Source organism: Muscardinus avellanarius (genome assembly GCF_963383645.1).
Source record: "Muscardinus avellanarius genome assembly, chromosome: 5".
In the NCBI taxonomy this organism is placed as follows: domain Eukaryota; kingdom Metazoa; phylum Chordata; class Mammalia; order Rodentia; family Gliridae; genus Muscardinus; species Muscardinus avellanarius.
Genome location: NC_137790.1, coordinates 4,231,909 through 4,246,569, shown reverse-complemented (window position 1 = coordinate 4,246,569; position 14,661 = coordinate 4,231,909). Strand labels below are relative to the sequence as shown.

Below are 14,661 nucleotides of genomic sequence, written 5' to 3'. Positions count from 1 at the left end.
GCTCTGCCTGCGGGGCTCACAGGTGGCCCCTCCTTGGTGTGCGTCAGTGGCCGGGAGGCAAGATCCCTGCAGTGGCTTCCTCCTCTCCTGGAGGAAGTCAAGTTGGTTAAGGATCTTGTGTTGTGATCCCCTGTGACCTCTTTCAAGTGTGATGAATGACCTCTTTTAGTCTTTATCCCCAAAACTAGTCACACCGGGGGTTAAGGCTTCCACATACCCATTTGGGGTGAACACCATCGAGTGTGTTACTAATGCATTTCACACTCTTATGGTCTTTATGGAGTCTGCAGTGTGGAACGTGTGAATAAATGGGTCCCCAGTCTGGAATGTGAGCATCTTTCTTGCGTCATTCACACCAGATGATGTGACCCGGAGAAGAACAGGCCCTCTGGGTGGTGACACTGTTTGAGTTGGAAGGCTGAGCAGGTCTGTGGGGGCTCACGGCAGCAGGTCAGAGCCGAGATGGTCCCCAAGCCCTGGTGAGAGGTGTGCACACAGGACTTGGAAGGCGTTCACCGCGGGGCGTCCTGATCAGGCCCCCTGGGGCACCCGTGGTAGAGGTGTGTCTTAGGGTGATGGAGGGGCTTGGCAATGTCGGGGCTTGGCCCTGCAGCCCCGCCTCAGCCGATGGCTCACTGCGAGGAAGCGGGCAGCTCGAAGTGGTCAGGAGCTTTTGAACGTGAGTGAGCACAAGTCACCCGATGGCTTGGCCCAGATGCCTGTGTGAGGCACCTCACAGCCCTGGGGCGTCAGACAGGAAAGGATTTCTTTCCCATCACAAGATGGTTGGGTGAGAGCTTGAGAACCAGAGGGCCTAGGTTCCGTACGGTGTCTCTAAGAGCAGGGCAGAGGACTGACATGGTGTGTTCCCCTAGGAATTGTCACCAGGTGCCCTCTGGTGCTGCAGATGAAGAAGGTGGAGCAGGAAAACAAGTGGAGAGGCAAACTCACCTACCAGGACAGTGAGGTGGAGCTCACCAATGTTTCCCAGGTCGAAGAGGAAATCAACAAAGGTAAGAGCCCCATGGGAGCGCCCCATCCAGTGTCCAGTCGCCTGGACAGACAGAGCAGCGGGCCCAGCGACTGTCCCAGCTCTCCTCAATCCCAGCACCCATCTTCAACACTGGCCCCAGAACTTTGTACTCCATGCCCTTTTCCCGTTAACGTCTCTACCACCCCCTGGGATGTGGGTCTTGAAGTAACAGCTGGCCGTCTCTGCCACACCCGCCACTGCCCTTATTTTCAATCTCAGTTCTGGACTGCGATCATACGTTCCTAAAAGATGCTGTAGGTCGAGAAGAGCTAGGTGGGATTACCAAACATCTTGATGAAACACTGTCACTTTCTCAGTTTATCATTGAGGAGCGGGAAGGGGTAACAGGGCAGCCGCCAGCGCCTTCAGGAAAGGCTGGCCCTGAGTGGGTGTCCACGGGCATCTGAATGTCCCTCTGCTTCCACCTGCTCCCACTCGCTCCCCGAGGGTCTCCACCCCACAGCGATGGGAGGGCCAGAGGGCTGCTGTTCTAGGCTGCACACCCTCCTGGGGGTGTCTCACCTCGTCCGTCTACACTCAGTTCTGGAAAGTTTTGAGTGAACTCTGGAGGAGCTGCAATCTCTGGAAGGGGCATCTGCTCCATACAGGTTGTTATCAGGACTTCCAGCATGTTCCTTGAGTGAGACCTACCACCTTAATTCTCCGCCGGGCTCCCTTTCCCTCTTTTCCAGCCCAGAACATCATTGCGGGAGAAGAGATGGGCATCAGCGAGGAGCTTATCAGTCTGCAAGTCAGCTCCCCAGATGTCCCGGACCTGACTCTCATCGACCTCCCTGGTATCGCCAGGGTGGCTGTGGGCAACCAGCCCGCTGACATCGGATACCGGGTGAGACTTGGGACTCCACTCTGACTCCACCTCGGGGCGCAGGGATCACCTCCCTGGAGCAGGAGTGGGTCAGGGTCACTTTGATGAGGGGGCCTTTGAAGTTGTGGTGGGACGGGAGAGCCCGGCGTGGCCTTCGCCGGCAGCCTCCTGGGTCCAGGGAGGCACACGGGCACCCTCTGTGGTTCCTACTTTGGGGCAAATTCCTGGACTCTACTAGGAAGCTCAAGTGCAAGGTCAGGGCTGTCTCTACTTGGATTCCCAGACTCAGTAATCACAATATCCTAGCATGTGGTTTCTTAAGACAGAGGGACTCCTCAGCATGCACCTCCTGATGCAGAAGGCACTCTCTCCTCGTGCTTGGGTTAGGGTTACACTTCACGGCTTATCTAAACTGACTCCAACGGGACAGTTTTAGAAGGAGGTGAGGGCTCTAAGCGGCTCAACCCTAGGAACCCAGCTGTGGGGACTGAGGAAGCAGGGCTTCTCCATCTTGTCCACCGGGACCGTGAGCCACGGCCTCAGGGCTAACTGTGCAGCCCAAGCATGTGGTCCTCCCTGACGCCAGGCTCTGTGGCTGCCCAGCCAGCCTGTCCCTCACTCTGCTGGGCATTCCTGCATCCTGGGCTGCACGCCTGGGCTCACTTCTGTGGAGTTGCTTCTTTGGCAGGGGCGGGGGGACTGCTGGGCTCTGAGGGCCTGGAGCAAGTGCATGGCCGGGCCACCTCAGCCACTTTCCCATGCCAAGCTCAGGAGGTCCCCCTCCCTCCAGATCAAGCGCCTCATCCGGAAGTACATCCAGAAGCAGGAGACCATCAACCTGGTGGTGGTCCCCTGCAACGTGGACATCGCCACCACGGAGGCGCTGAGCATGGCCCAGGAGGTGGACCCCAAGGGAGACCGGACCATAGGTGGGGGAACCACGGCGTGTGGGCGCGGTGGGGTGCGGTGGGGAAGCCTCCCAGCATGCAGATGGAGGGTTTCCATGGAGGATGGGACCTGCCCGGAGCAAGTTAGGAGCCCACCGAGGCCGAGGAACAAGCTGCCTGTGTCTCATGGGTGTTCCCAGACTGTCACCTAATGTCGCTTTGAGGGAAGGCTCCATGATTTCGGAGGACAGGGCAGCTACAGGGAGGAAGTGCCGCAGGCCAGGTGCCCGGACGTGGAGCCCTGCCAGGGCCCATGGGGTGGGACAAACAGGACCTGTCCATGTCGTGGGCCTGGAGGAGCCAGGAGGAGCTGTGGCTGCTGGGGAGGTGAACCCTGCCTTCACCAGGCCAGTGGCAGCTCTGCCTGGTCCGGGCTCTGCCCTGGGCTCCGTAGGTTTTTCAGAGAGGGATGGAAGGAGTCCTGCCTGGGTCCTGCCTGCTCTCTGACCACACGCCTCTGACTCGCAGGAATCTTGACAAAGCCTGACTTGGTGGACAAAGGGACTGAGGACAAGGTAGTGGACGTGGTGCACAACCTCCTGTACCCGCTGAAGAAGGGCTACATGATCGTCAAGTGCCGCGGCCAGAAGGACATCCAGGAGCGCCTGAGCCTGGCCCAGGCTCTGCAGAAGGAGCGGGCCTTCTTTGAGGAGCACCAGCATTTCAGGTTTGCTGGGCCCCACTTCCCCAGGGAAGGGACGGATGGCAGTCCCTGCTGGGAAAATTGCTAGTCCGAAGCAGATATTAGGAGTGTGTGTGTGCATGACACGTGTGTATATGTGTGTGTGTTCCCGCATGTCTGTGCTTTGAGCTTTATCCATGCATGTTTGTCTCTGTGTGCGTGCGCACATGATTGCAGATAGATGTATGTCTTATGTGTGTGAGCACCTGTTTGTGTGTGCGCGTGTGTCAGGGCCTTGCACTCTGGCCACGGCTGTAGAACTGACCTGGAAGAGGAATGGCAGAATTCACACCGATTTACACAAGGAAAGCAACTCCAAGATCAAGGAAGTGATTGCAACAGGAATTTGAACAGTATGGAGCTTGAGCCAGCAGAAGAGGATGAACAAGACACAGGGAAAGGGAGAAGAGGTCGACCCGGGGCCTGTCTTTCACAAAGGACGAAAGCGTCTTTTCACATCAGTGGCTTGGGGGAGTCGTGTAATATGTGAAGAGCTTAACCAGGGCTCTCGCCTAAAACACTGAACACCTGCTGAAGGCTGAAATCAACCTGAAACGAGGGGCAGGTCCCCAGCAGGGCGTGCAGGGCAGTTTACCCTCAGGACACAGGGGTGTGTCCAAAGGAAGAGGCTGACAGGCGGGCGTTTTGAATAGAAGAGGACAGTGGAGCTGTGTCTACTTCGTGCACTCAGATCCCCGGAAGGCTGAGGAGAGACGCCCCTTGAAGAACGGGGAACATGAATTCCATGGCTCCCAGAAGATGGATGCACCCAAGTGTCTAGGGATGGGTGGGAGGCAGGACGGGTGTGCACAAGGTGGAGTTTCATTACACCTCACAGAGCCAGGAAATTCCCAAGGAGCTAAGGTGTGGCCAGATCTTCAGGACACCCTGCTAAGTGAAATAGCGGGTGAGAGCCAGACTAATGCCACGCGACTGCGCTGCAGGAGCCCCCCAGCAGGCGGGCCCTGGGAGCCGAGGGAGCAGAGGGCCCCCAGGCGCAGGATGGCAGTTTGTGCCTCACAGGGCCAGTGTTTCGTGATGAGAAAGTTCTCCAGGGGGATGGTGGCGATGGTGGAGCAGCAGCATGATGTCCTTAATGCCATCAGACTGTGCACCGAAATTGGCTGGAATGGTCCATTGTACACTGGCTTTTAGAATATGAGGAGTATGGACACAGAGGCGTGGTGCGATGCACCGTGTCACATTTGCACATTCTCCACCCTGCCGTCTTCTGTCCCGAGGGTCTCTAGAAGGCAGTGGACCTGCAGTAACTCCCACTGGGGATGCAGCCTCATCGGTGTTCAGAGACTGGGTTTCTTCCCTCCAAGAGACCATGGTGTCAGGCCTGATCCTGGCCAGTGTCTCCTCAGTTCCACGTGCTCCCATGAAACCAGCGCCAATGTGTTCCTGTGAAGACCTGTGTGGAAATGCACTGCACGTGTCACGCATATTACACTCAGAAGGGAGGGTCTGTGTGTGTTTGTGCTGTGAATGTGCGCCTGTCATGTGCGTGTGTTTTCTGGAGACCAAATCTCTAGTCAGATGTGTTGAGACGCATTTCTTGCATAAACTGGAAGGTGAAGCCACACCCTGGACTGTAATGGTTTGAGATGTCAAGATGGATTCTTGTTCTTAGCTTGTTCAGAAAAAAATAGAACTATACTGCTACAAGCTTAAGCAAAGTTTATTATTACAAAGGTAGAAAGAAGGGATAGAACAAGAAAGCACTGCATCGGGGATAAACGCAGTGGAGTATCTTGAAGGTAAGACACCGAGGCCTTTAAATGCACACGTCTCTTATAATATTTTATTATCTCCTCTCTCCCAGCCTGCTTAGCCAATAGTCCTCTGTTCCCACCAGAAGCAGATGCAGGCTTGCTGGCTGACTTTGCTGTTTGTTAGCCTTCCCTGTCCATCCTCATGGGGACAGATAAGTCTGATCACAATGTGTTACTTGGTTAACAAAGTCAGAGAGCTGCGCACATGAAGCCCACTTTATCTTTGGTTTTAGTCTTAAGGCATATGTTGTCCCGGTGTCTTTGGTGAATTCTTGGCCTTTCCCTATCTCTGACTACTAAAAAGTTGCTCATTATGTTTAAAAAAAACTTGTCTTACAATAAATAAAAGAAAGATACAGGAACATAGTCTTTTTTTTTTTTTTTTTTGTGGCACTGGGGGTGGAACCCAGAGGCTTTCTACCTCCGGGCTATACTCCCAGACCTTTTTTATATTTTTATTTGGAAACAGGGTCTCACTAAGTAGCTGAGGCTGGCTTCGAACACGTGCGATCCTCCTGTCTCAGCCTCCCAAGCGTGGGGATGAAGGTTTTTAGCTACAACTGTTTTGTGTAATTAGTAATTAGTTTTGGACTATGACTATTCTGTGTGATTAGTCATTACTATAGAGTTAACATAAACTTTTTTTTTTTTTTTGGTGGTACTGGGGCTCCTGGAAGCCCTTCTACCTCTGGGCTACACTCACAGACCTATTTCATATTTTTATTTGGAAACAGGGTCTCTTAAGCCAGCACGGCTGGCTTCGAACCTGCGGGATCCTCCTGTCTCTGTCTCCCAAGCGCGGGGATTACAAGCGTGGCCACCACGCCCGGCTTCACCTGAACTATTTTGAAAATTCATATAATTCTAGTGTTCAGCTGGGCTAACAGCCAACTCTTAGCTGACCAAGGTCAATCCTGGCTGCAGCTCTTGGCTGACAGCTTAGAGGCGGGGAAAGGGATTTTATTGTTATGCCTAAGTATGAGAGCTTTTTCTTTTTGGCAATTAATACAACTCTTATTAGCAATCCATACAGGCTCAATCCCCATCATGGACCACCGACTCTGGGGACGCCCTGGGGACGGATTGCGTGGCATTCTCTCGGGGGCTGTGTGTGAATTCGCCTTGACCTCCCACAGCACACTGGCAGAGCTTGTGTTCTTGTGTTCTCTGTAGAGTTCTGCTGGAGGAAGACAAGGCCACAATTCCCTGCCTGGCAGAAAGGCTGAGCGCGGAACTAATCCAGCACATCTGGGTAAGCGCCGCAGAGCCCTGTGTCCCCTGAGAGGACCCCGACGGCAGGCTGGGGTGGGTTCGGAGATGTTCCTGTACAGGATGCTCTTAAGGACCTCTTGGTGTAGGCTTAGGGGTGTCTTGGGTCTGATGGCTGCAGTGTCAGAAGTCTTGGTGCAGGTCTCTGCCGCCCTCACCTGCGAGGCATAGGCTGGCATTTATCCGCATCCACGTTAGCCTGGCTGAGCCCGCAGCTCACACTCCTTTAGTTCTTGGTTGAGGAGCTGGGGATGCTTGGCAGGTGTGCATTCAGGCTGTAGGTCTGCTTGAGGGTTAGCTCCTGGGCATGGATTCTCAGCAGAGATTTTCCCCTCTACTGAGCACCAGAGTTCCAGGTCTTCCTCAGACCCCAGGATACCTCTGGAGACCAGGGTGCCCTCTAGCCCCCCAGGATCCTGAAATGGATTGCTGCTGAAGCCTGCTTATGCCCGGAGAGGATTCTTCAATATGGGGCTCCCTGCCTTGAGCTAGCTGGCTTTCTCTTTTGCCCCTGTACCATTAGTTTTCTGCCCTGGGCCCACACACTGAGGCCCACCCACACATCCTGTAGTTTTCCTCTTAAGACTGTGGTGAACTGCATGACCTGCCTCCTGCTCCAGGGTCCCCCATTAACTTGACGGACGCTGAACCTGTCTAGGGAGGGCTCTAGCTTAACAGGCCGTCTTCTTCATGTCTGCAGGGGAAGGCTGAGCGGCCATCTACAGTGAGCCACGGGTTAGAAAGAGAAGTGTCTGAGATGTTTTTTTGTTTTGTTTTGTTTTTTAATGGTGCATTGTGGTCATACATCTTAATGGAGTACAGGATGGTATAGGCAAATATATCACATTTAGCCCCTTCCCCATTACCTCCCCCATCTCTCCTCTGAGAGATTTTTACCCACTCAGAATTCATGTGAAAAAAATCGTGGATGCAACATCAGGTTGTTCCAATGGGCACTTTGTCAGAACAGTCTAGACCAGTGTATCTATCTGCCTGATCGCCTGCTGGACAGAGCCCAGGGAGCAAGGTTCAGAAGGATCACGACTCCTGGTTCCTATGAGGCCGGGAACCAGGCGCAGCAGTGTGGCCGTCCTGGTGGAAGGGACTCCAGCAACATGCCTCTTCCCACCAGATAACTCTGCCATGGACTGTGCAGCCTCACTGCAGAGCCAGAGCAACTTTTTACTCCAGTCCATTTTTATATATTCCATTATTTCCCCCAGAAATCTCTGCCACTGTTGGAAAAACAAATAAAGGAGAAACACCAGAAAATAACAGAGGAGTTACAAAAATATGGCACAGACATCCCAGAAGAGGAGAGTGAGAAAACATTATTTCTGATTGATGTGAGTGTGGCCCGTGTTCTGGTCTGGAAAAATCCTGCCCGGCCGTTTCTGTGGGGTTCCGGTGCTGGGTATGCCATGTCCTCCCTGCCAAAGGCCGAGGCCGCTCCAAGAACTTTCTTCCCACCTAGTGCTACAAAGGCAGGGATGTGGGGAGCCAATGGGGAGAGAGAGAGAGTTGCCCACACTTCCTCCCCTCTTCGGGGGCCTCATCACATCCCCAAATCCCCAAGGCAGTGAAGAGTGGGAGGCGACTTCCTGATGCCAAGGTCTCTTCTCTCCCATGATTCCTCAGTGGCCCAGAAGAGAATGAGGTGCCCACCACCAACCCGCACACGACCCGTAGACCTACTGGAGCCCTGAATTTGAAGTATCTCTGCTTCTACTGACATTTTTCTTCTTCACAGAAAATCAATGCTTTTAATCAGAGCATCAGTGATATAATACAAGCAGAGGAAACTGTAGAGGAGAACAACACTCGGCTCTTTACCAAACTCCGAAATGAGTTTTGCAAATGGAGTACCATTACTAAAGATAATTTCCAGGAAGGTGAGTGGCTTAATTTATGTGCGATAGCAAAACACCTTAGGCTGGGTGGTTTATAAACAACAGAAATGCTCCGCTCAGCATTTCTGAGTGGTGGCTGGGAGGCCAAGGCTCCAGCACACTGACCAGCTCTTCCAAGATGGCGCCATCTTGCTGAGTTCTCACCTGAAGAAGACCAGGCGAGTTACCTCGGCCCTATTCCTAATGGTCGACATCGGCGCTCGAGGATGGAGGCCTTGTGACCTTAAGACCTCTCAAAGACCTGTCTTAATGCCACCCTCTGGGGATGCAGTTTCAACCTCTGGATTTGGAGACATCTTCTGCCCACAGCAGAGTCACGGCCCTGTCACTGCACAAGTGCGGCTGGAGTCAGGTGGCTGGGCTGCTGCTGTGGCCAGAATGGCCGGATGAGGACTCAAAGACACCCAGGCCAGCTTGGCCCTGCTCCGTGCCTCTGTGCTCAGGCCAGCAAACATCTGGGACTGATTTCAAAGGATACCAAGAGAGGCAGTGAAGATCAATTGGGCCTCTCCGTCATGGCTTCTAGAAGCATCCATCAGTCAGCGCTGAGCAGATGGACCTGGGGTGTGTCCTCTCCCTGTGGCAAGTGGTGGTACCCGCCAGGGACCCTGCTGCTCTTGATCCGAGTTGCCTAGGGGCCTGGAATTAGAGAGAGGAGGTGGTAGACAATAACAGTGTCAATGAGCCACTATCACAGACTTGGCCTCTTTGATAGGGTGAGTTCTGTCGTGTATGAACCCATCTCAATTAAAAAAAAAAAATCTTCAGAAAAATGTCACCTGCTGCCAAGGGGCAGAAGGGCAGCTCTTCAGCAGGGGAGCTGGAGCCCTCCTTAGTCTCACCCTTTGCAGCTAGTTCTTGGGGTCTGGGGTGTTGGTAATAAGCATCATTCCAAAGGTATGAAGAGAAACAAAGGTGTTTTCCAGGAACAGGGGCTCCATGTCAGATCCTGCCATCTGAGCCTCCACTGTCCTGTCCCCTTGACAACGGGCCCCCGCTCTGGGCTCCTGGTGGGCAGGTGGTCCCAGCAGGTGCACAGGGTCACTACTGCTTCCCGAGGCCACTGGCTTGGGGCAGGGAGTATGTGCTAATTCGCTCCTCTTTCTTTGGCCAAAATGAAACTGGATCCGCAGGTTCCATACGTGAGGACATTCTCAGATAGATGCCTTCCTCCAGGACGGGCAGTTGCTGAGTCCCAGAGAGGGTCTCTGGCTCTCTGCCTGCATCATGGATGCCTGAGCTCCATCGGCTTGGGACTGATTTCCTTACTGCAGCCCAAGAGGGTTTTTCAAAAAGTTTGCTAATCAAGATTTACTTTATTTTTTACTTTCCATTCACATTTACAGTAAGATCAGACAGGACTGTTCTAAACACCTGTATTATTATAATTCTTGTTACTACATTTTTTTTGGCTATTCTTCCCACTGTAGGTTATGATAATTTACAAGAAGAAGTCTCTAAATTTGAAAATCAGTATCGTGGCAGAGAGCTGCCAGGATTTGTGGATTATAAAACATTTGAGAAGATCATCAGAGAGCAAATCCGAGAACTGGAGGAGCCGGCTGTGAACCTGCTGCACAGGGCGACCGGTGAGAGCCTTGAGCTTCTCAGGCGGGAGGGTGGGAGGCACAGCCGGGGCCCCTCAGAGCAGTCCCCCGGGTGTTATCTGGGCAGCACCCTGCTCTCTAATGCTCCAGATGCTGAAGTATTGTTCAACAAGGCGCCTCCATTCTGATACTGACACTGAGACTTAGCATAGTGGGTTAGGGGTCAGTCTGAAGACTGTCCCCAAGTTTGGATACTCATCTTGAGCCCGGGCCTCGGTCCTCTGGCTGCCACTCTGTCATTCAGGGCTCCTGAGCCCCTCTGCTGGGTCTGCTCATTCACAGAACTCAGGGCCCCCGTCCCCAAGGACGGCCTCAAGGCCGAGGCGCTGCACTGAGGGCTGGCACGTGCCTCCTCCAGCGTGGTACATGGTGGGTTTCATCTGATCCTGAACACTGGAGTTGCATGGAGGCTCCCGTAGAGACTGGCCGAGGGCCCGGCCCCAGCCCCACTGCACGGCCTAGAGGTAGGGATGGTGGAGAAGGAAAGTTCCAGCTTCTAATCCTCACCCTGGAGCTGCCCTGGGCCACCAAGAGTCACCTTGGAAGAGGGAGTGATGCTCGGATCCCACAGAAACCCCCAGGCACCCGCCACAGGTCCACCCTGCCTCGTGGCTGGGGTCGCTTCCCACTCCCAAAGCTCTGTTTATTCCCGTGTCCCCTGTGAGTGTCCATGCTCTCCACAGTGCGGGCTGGGTGCAGATGGTGTCACTGTGGCCAGGGCAGGAAGGTGCCTGGGAAAATGCCCACGGGCGGATGGGCATGCTGTCCCTGGCTCACCCCTTTGGAATAGCATCTCCTCTTAGGCTTGGAGTGGGCCCGAGTCGTCCCTCTTCATCCTCCTTTTCACCGACTCCACCCCAGACCTTCACTGCCCTGGCTACACTGAGGAGCGATCCCTCCTGAGCCAGGAGCTGGGGTGGAGCCTCTGTCCAGAGCCACAGGTGTGTTTCCATCAGCAGCACCTTGTATGCTCATTATTACACACCGGCCTCCTAACTGCCTGGTTTACACCCACTGCACCCCTGTGTTCAGCCCAGAAGAATGTTTGTTATACCCAGAGCCTGGGACTCACATGCCAAAATCTTAAAACTCAGTATGTAGATACGTACATTTTTTTCAGTATGATGTGATTTGAGGATCAATAGAAAATTTCCAAGTATAATGACTGTATGCATTATGATAACATTAAATTCTACTAAAAAGTAGAATGGAAATTTGAGATTGCAATGTAATAGACCTAGGCATGGTGACACACGCTTGTAACCCCAGCATTTGGGAGGCTGAGACAGGAGGATCGTGGTTCAAGGACAGCCTCAGCTACTACTTAGTGAGGCCCTTTGCAACTCAGTGAGATCCTATTTCAAAGTAAAGAATAAAAAATAGGGCTGGGGTGTAGCTCAGAGGTAGAATGGCCCTGGGCTCCATTCCCAGTACCTCTAAAAAAAAAGATAATAGAGACAGTACACATTTTTTTTCATTTATGTAGATTCTGTTCTTGTGTCCCTTTTCAAAAAAGTTATGTGTGTGATCAAATTTTACTGGTAATTTAAGAATGATGTGACCCTTTCATTATTAAATATTTATAATGTACCACCAATTACATTATTTAAAAGTATACTTAGGATAAGTAATTAAATGTGAAATATGCCAGACATGCTGGCACATGCTTGTAATCCCAGTTCTTGGGAGGCTGAGACAGGAGGATCGCATAGGTTCAAAGCCAGCCTCAGCTACTTTGTGAGTTTCCAAATAAAATATGAAAATAGGTCTGGGAATGCAACCCTGAGGTAGAAAGCCCCTGGGTTCCATCCCCTGTACCCCCCCCCAAATGTGAAATAAATATATGCCAAGGGATGCTGGGGCTTTAAGATTCTTTGAGCGTGTTCAAGCAAAGCAGACCTTGCCCTTCACCTGGGGACAGGAGCAGAAGGGAGGGAGGGGAAGGACTTCTGTTTGTTCTTTACCCTTGTACGCGAATGTTCCTGTAGTACATGCAGACCAAAAATATCCTCTCAATACTGAATTTCTTTTTTTTTTTTCAATCAGATATGGTCCAACAGGTCTTCACGGATATGTCTAAAAACCACTTTGAGGAGTATTTTAACCTCCACGGCACCACTAAGGTAAAAAAACCAAGCACATGTTGTTAAGAATGAATCTAAAAGCTGGCATGTGATCCCACTCTGCGGGAGGCTGAGAGCGGAGAATCAGAGGCTCGAGGCCAGGCTGAGCACTCTACTGAGACTCTCAAGCCACCTCTCAAGATCTTGTCTCAAATAAAACGACTGCAGTGCAGCTTGAAGGTAGAATGCCCCTGGCTTTGATCCTCAGTACCAAAAAAAAAAAAAAGGAATACTATAATAAATAGTATGTTTATTATAAATACTATAGTAAAGGAATTACTACAACAAATAAAAAGGAATACTATAATAATAATAAATAAGCCGGGCGTGGTGGCGCACGCTTGTAATCCCCGCGCTTGGGAGGCTGAGACAGGAGGATCGCAGGTTCGAAGCCAGCCTCAGCTACTGAGTGAGGCTCTCAGCAACTTAGTGAGACCCTGTTTCCAAATAAAATATAAAATAGGTCTGGGAGTATAGCCCGGAGGTAGAAATCCTCTGGGTTCCACCCCTAGTACCACCAAAATAATAATAATAATAATAATAATAATAATAATAAATAAACATGACATTAAGACATTTTCTTTTTCTTTTTCTTTTTTTTTTTTTTTTTTTTTTGGTGGTACTGGGGTTCCTGGAAGCCCTTCTACCTCGGGGCTACACTCCCAGACCTATTTTTACATTTTCATTTTGGAAACAGGGTCTCCTAAGCCAGCGCGCAGCTGGCTTCGAACCTGCGCGATCCTCCTGTCTCTGCCTCCCAAGCGCGGGGATTACAAGCGTGCGCCACCACGCCCGGCCTCTTTTTCTTATTTTTCTTTGCGAATCTGGGGATGGAACACAGGGGCATTCTACCTCCGAGCTACACCCCCATCCCTATTTTTTATTCTTAATTTTGAAACAGGGTCTCACTGAGTTGCAGAGGGCCTAAGTAGCTGAGGCTGTCCGCGAACCGCGATCCTCCTGTCTCAGCCTCCTAGATGCTGGGATGACAAGCGTGCGCCCCCACGCCCAGCCAGCCATTTTCAACTGTCTTGTTTATATTTGGAGAAGCAAACTCCAGCTCACGTGTGAATCTCACTGATGATGGTCCAAACAGCTGAGGTAGCGAGTCAGAACGCCACATGGACCTCGCAGGACCGAGGGAGCCGCGGTCAGGGTTGAAGCCGGTGTGTGAGGAAAGGCCTGTCGCTCGTGAGGACCAGAGTAGGCCAGCAGTAGGTGTGCAGAGTGCACAGCGAGGAGGGAAAGAGCCCGTCCTCCCCACAGGACCGCGCGGCCAAGGCACCCGTCTCCGTCCCTGGCAGCCACGGGGTTCTGGATGGTGGCTCTATGTTCTCCAGCCCGAGGCCTGCCTGGGGCCTCCACAGGCCTGTGACCCTAAAGTAGGACGCGTGAGGCCCCCTGAGCGTGGTGGCAGGGAACAGAAGGGCCCCCGGGGCCCCGGGGCGAGCATCCGTGGCTTTCTGCAGGGTGAGCTGTAAGCGCACTCACTGAGTCCAGGACGTCTGGACTGCCCAGGACAGGGGACACGCAGCCAGGTCTGACCTAAAGAGTGCCCTTCTGGTCCCATAAAAAGACACCCTAAAGAGTGCTCTTCCATGCAGAGCCTGCCAAAGAGCGAGGATAGAGGCTGATTCTGGCTGGGAACAGGCAGGGGTCTGCCTGCACAGACTCAGGCTTCCCGGGGTGCTGACCGCAGCAGGGGTCCCGGCCCTGATGGGCAGAAGCAGCGGAGGCGGCGCTCCTCGGGGACTGTGCCCCTTCCCGTGTGTGGGATTCCTTTCCTGGGGTGCTTAGGTGTGTTTCTCCCTTACCGCAGTCCAAAATTGAAGACATCCGGGTGGAACAGGAGCAGGAAGCCAAAAAGTCCATCAGACTCTACTTCCAGATGGAGCAGCTCGTCTACTGCCAGGATTGTATCTACACAGATACCCTGGAGAAGGTCAGAGAGGAGGAGGAGGAGGAGGACAAAGAGGACAGAAAACGGAACCACGGGCACTATAACTCCCGGGCTTCAAAGGACGCTTTCACGAAGGAAATCTTTCAGCACCTGAACGCCTATCGCCAGGTAGTGTGGGAAGGGCTCAGGACGGCGCTTTGTGGCTCCTTTTCTTCTGATGCCTCTCTGTTCGGGGTGGGGGCTTATGGAAGGTGACCACTAGTTGGCCCCCTCTCAGCCCTGCAGGAGTCTCCCTGGAAGCCGCCTGACCTCAGGTGGCCGTGGCCGTCTGACTTTGGCTGGCTCTGCGCCCCTGTCCAAGTGGCTCAATCGCTCCAAGCCTCAGCCGCCTTCTCTCTAAAATGCCATCTTCAACTAGAGAGGATTCTTGGGGAGGAGCCCGGGCGAGCCCCTTAGCACAGAGTCAGGATGCCACCGCAGGTCACCAAACGGAAGCCCTCTCCTAGGGACACCTGCCGGGCACTGCGCCGCAGGCCTTCCCAGGTGGAGCCCGGCACCTGCTGCATCTTCAGGGTGAGGCCCTGGC

The 14,661-nt window shown here is 53.0% G+C and overlaps 1 protein-coding gene across 1 annotated transcript in view; it reads left to right on the top strand.

Annotated features, from left to right (window-relative positions):
- Positions 1-14,661, top strand: part of LOC308263414 (interferon-induced GTP-binding protein Mx1-like) — a gene marked incomplete at both ends in the record, with an annotated part of 57,472 nt that overhangs the window by 40,746 nt on the left and 2,065 nt on the right. The window contains 10 exons of the mRNA XM_080696441.1: positions 876-1,013; positions 1,726-1,880; positions 2,650-2,788; positions 3,275-3,473; positions 6,440-6,518; positions 7,759-7,881; positions 8,286-8,427; positions 9,876-10,034; positions 12,099-12,175; positions 13,995-14,243. Coding sequence (XP_080552567.1) covers positions 876-1,013; positions 1,726-1,880; positions 2,650-2,788; positions 3,275-3,473; positions 6,440-6,518; positions 7,759-7,881; positions 8,286-8,427; positions 9,876-10,034; positions 12,099-12,175; positions 13,995-14,243 — 1,460 coding nt within the window. The remainder of the gene's footprint in view (positions 1-875; positions 1,014-1,725; positions 1,881-2,649; positions 2,789-3,274; positions 3,474-6,439; positions 6,519-7,758; positions 7,882-8,285; positions 8,428-9,875; positions 10,035-12,098; positions 12,176-13,994; positions 14,244-14,661) is intronic.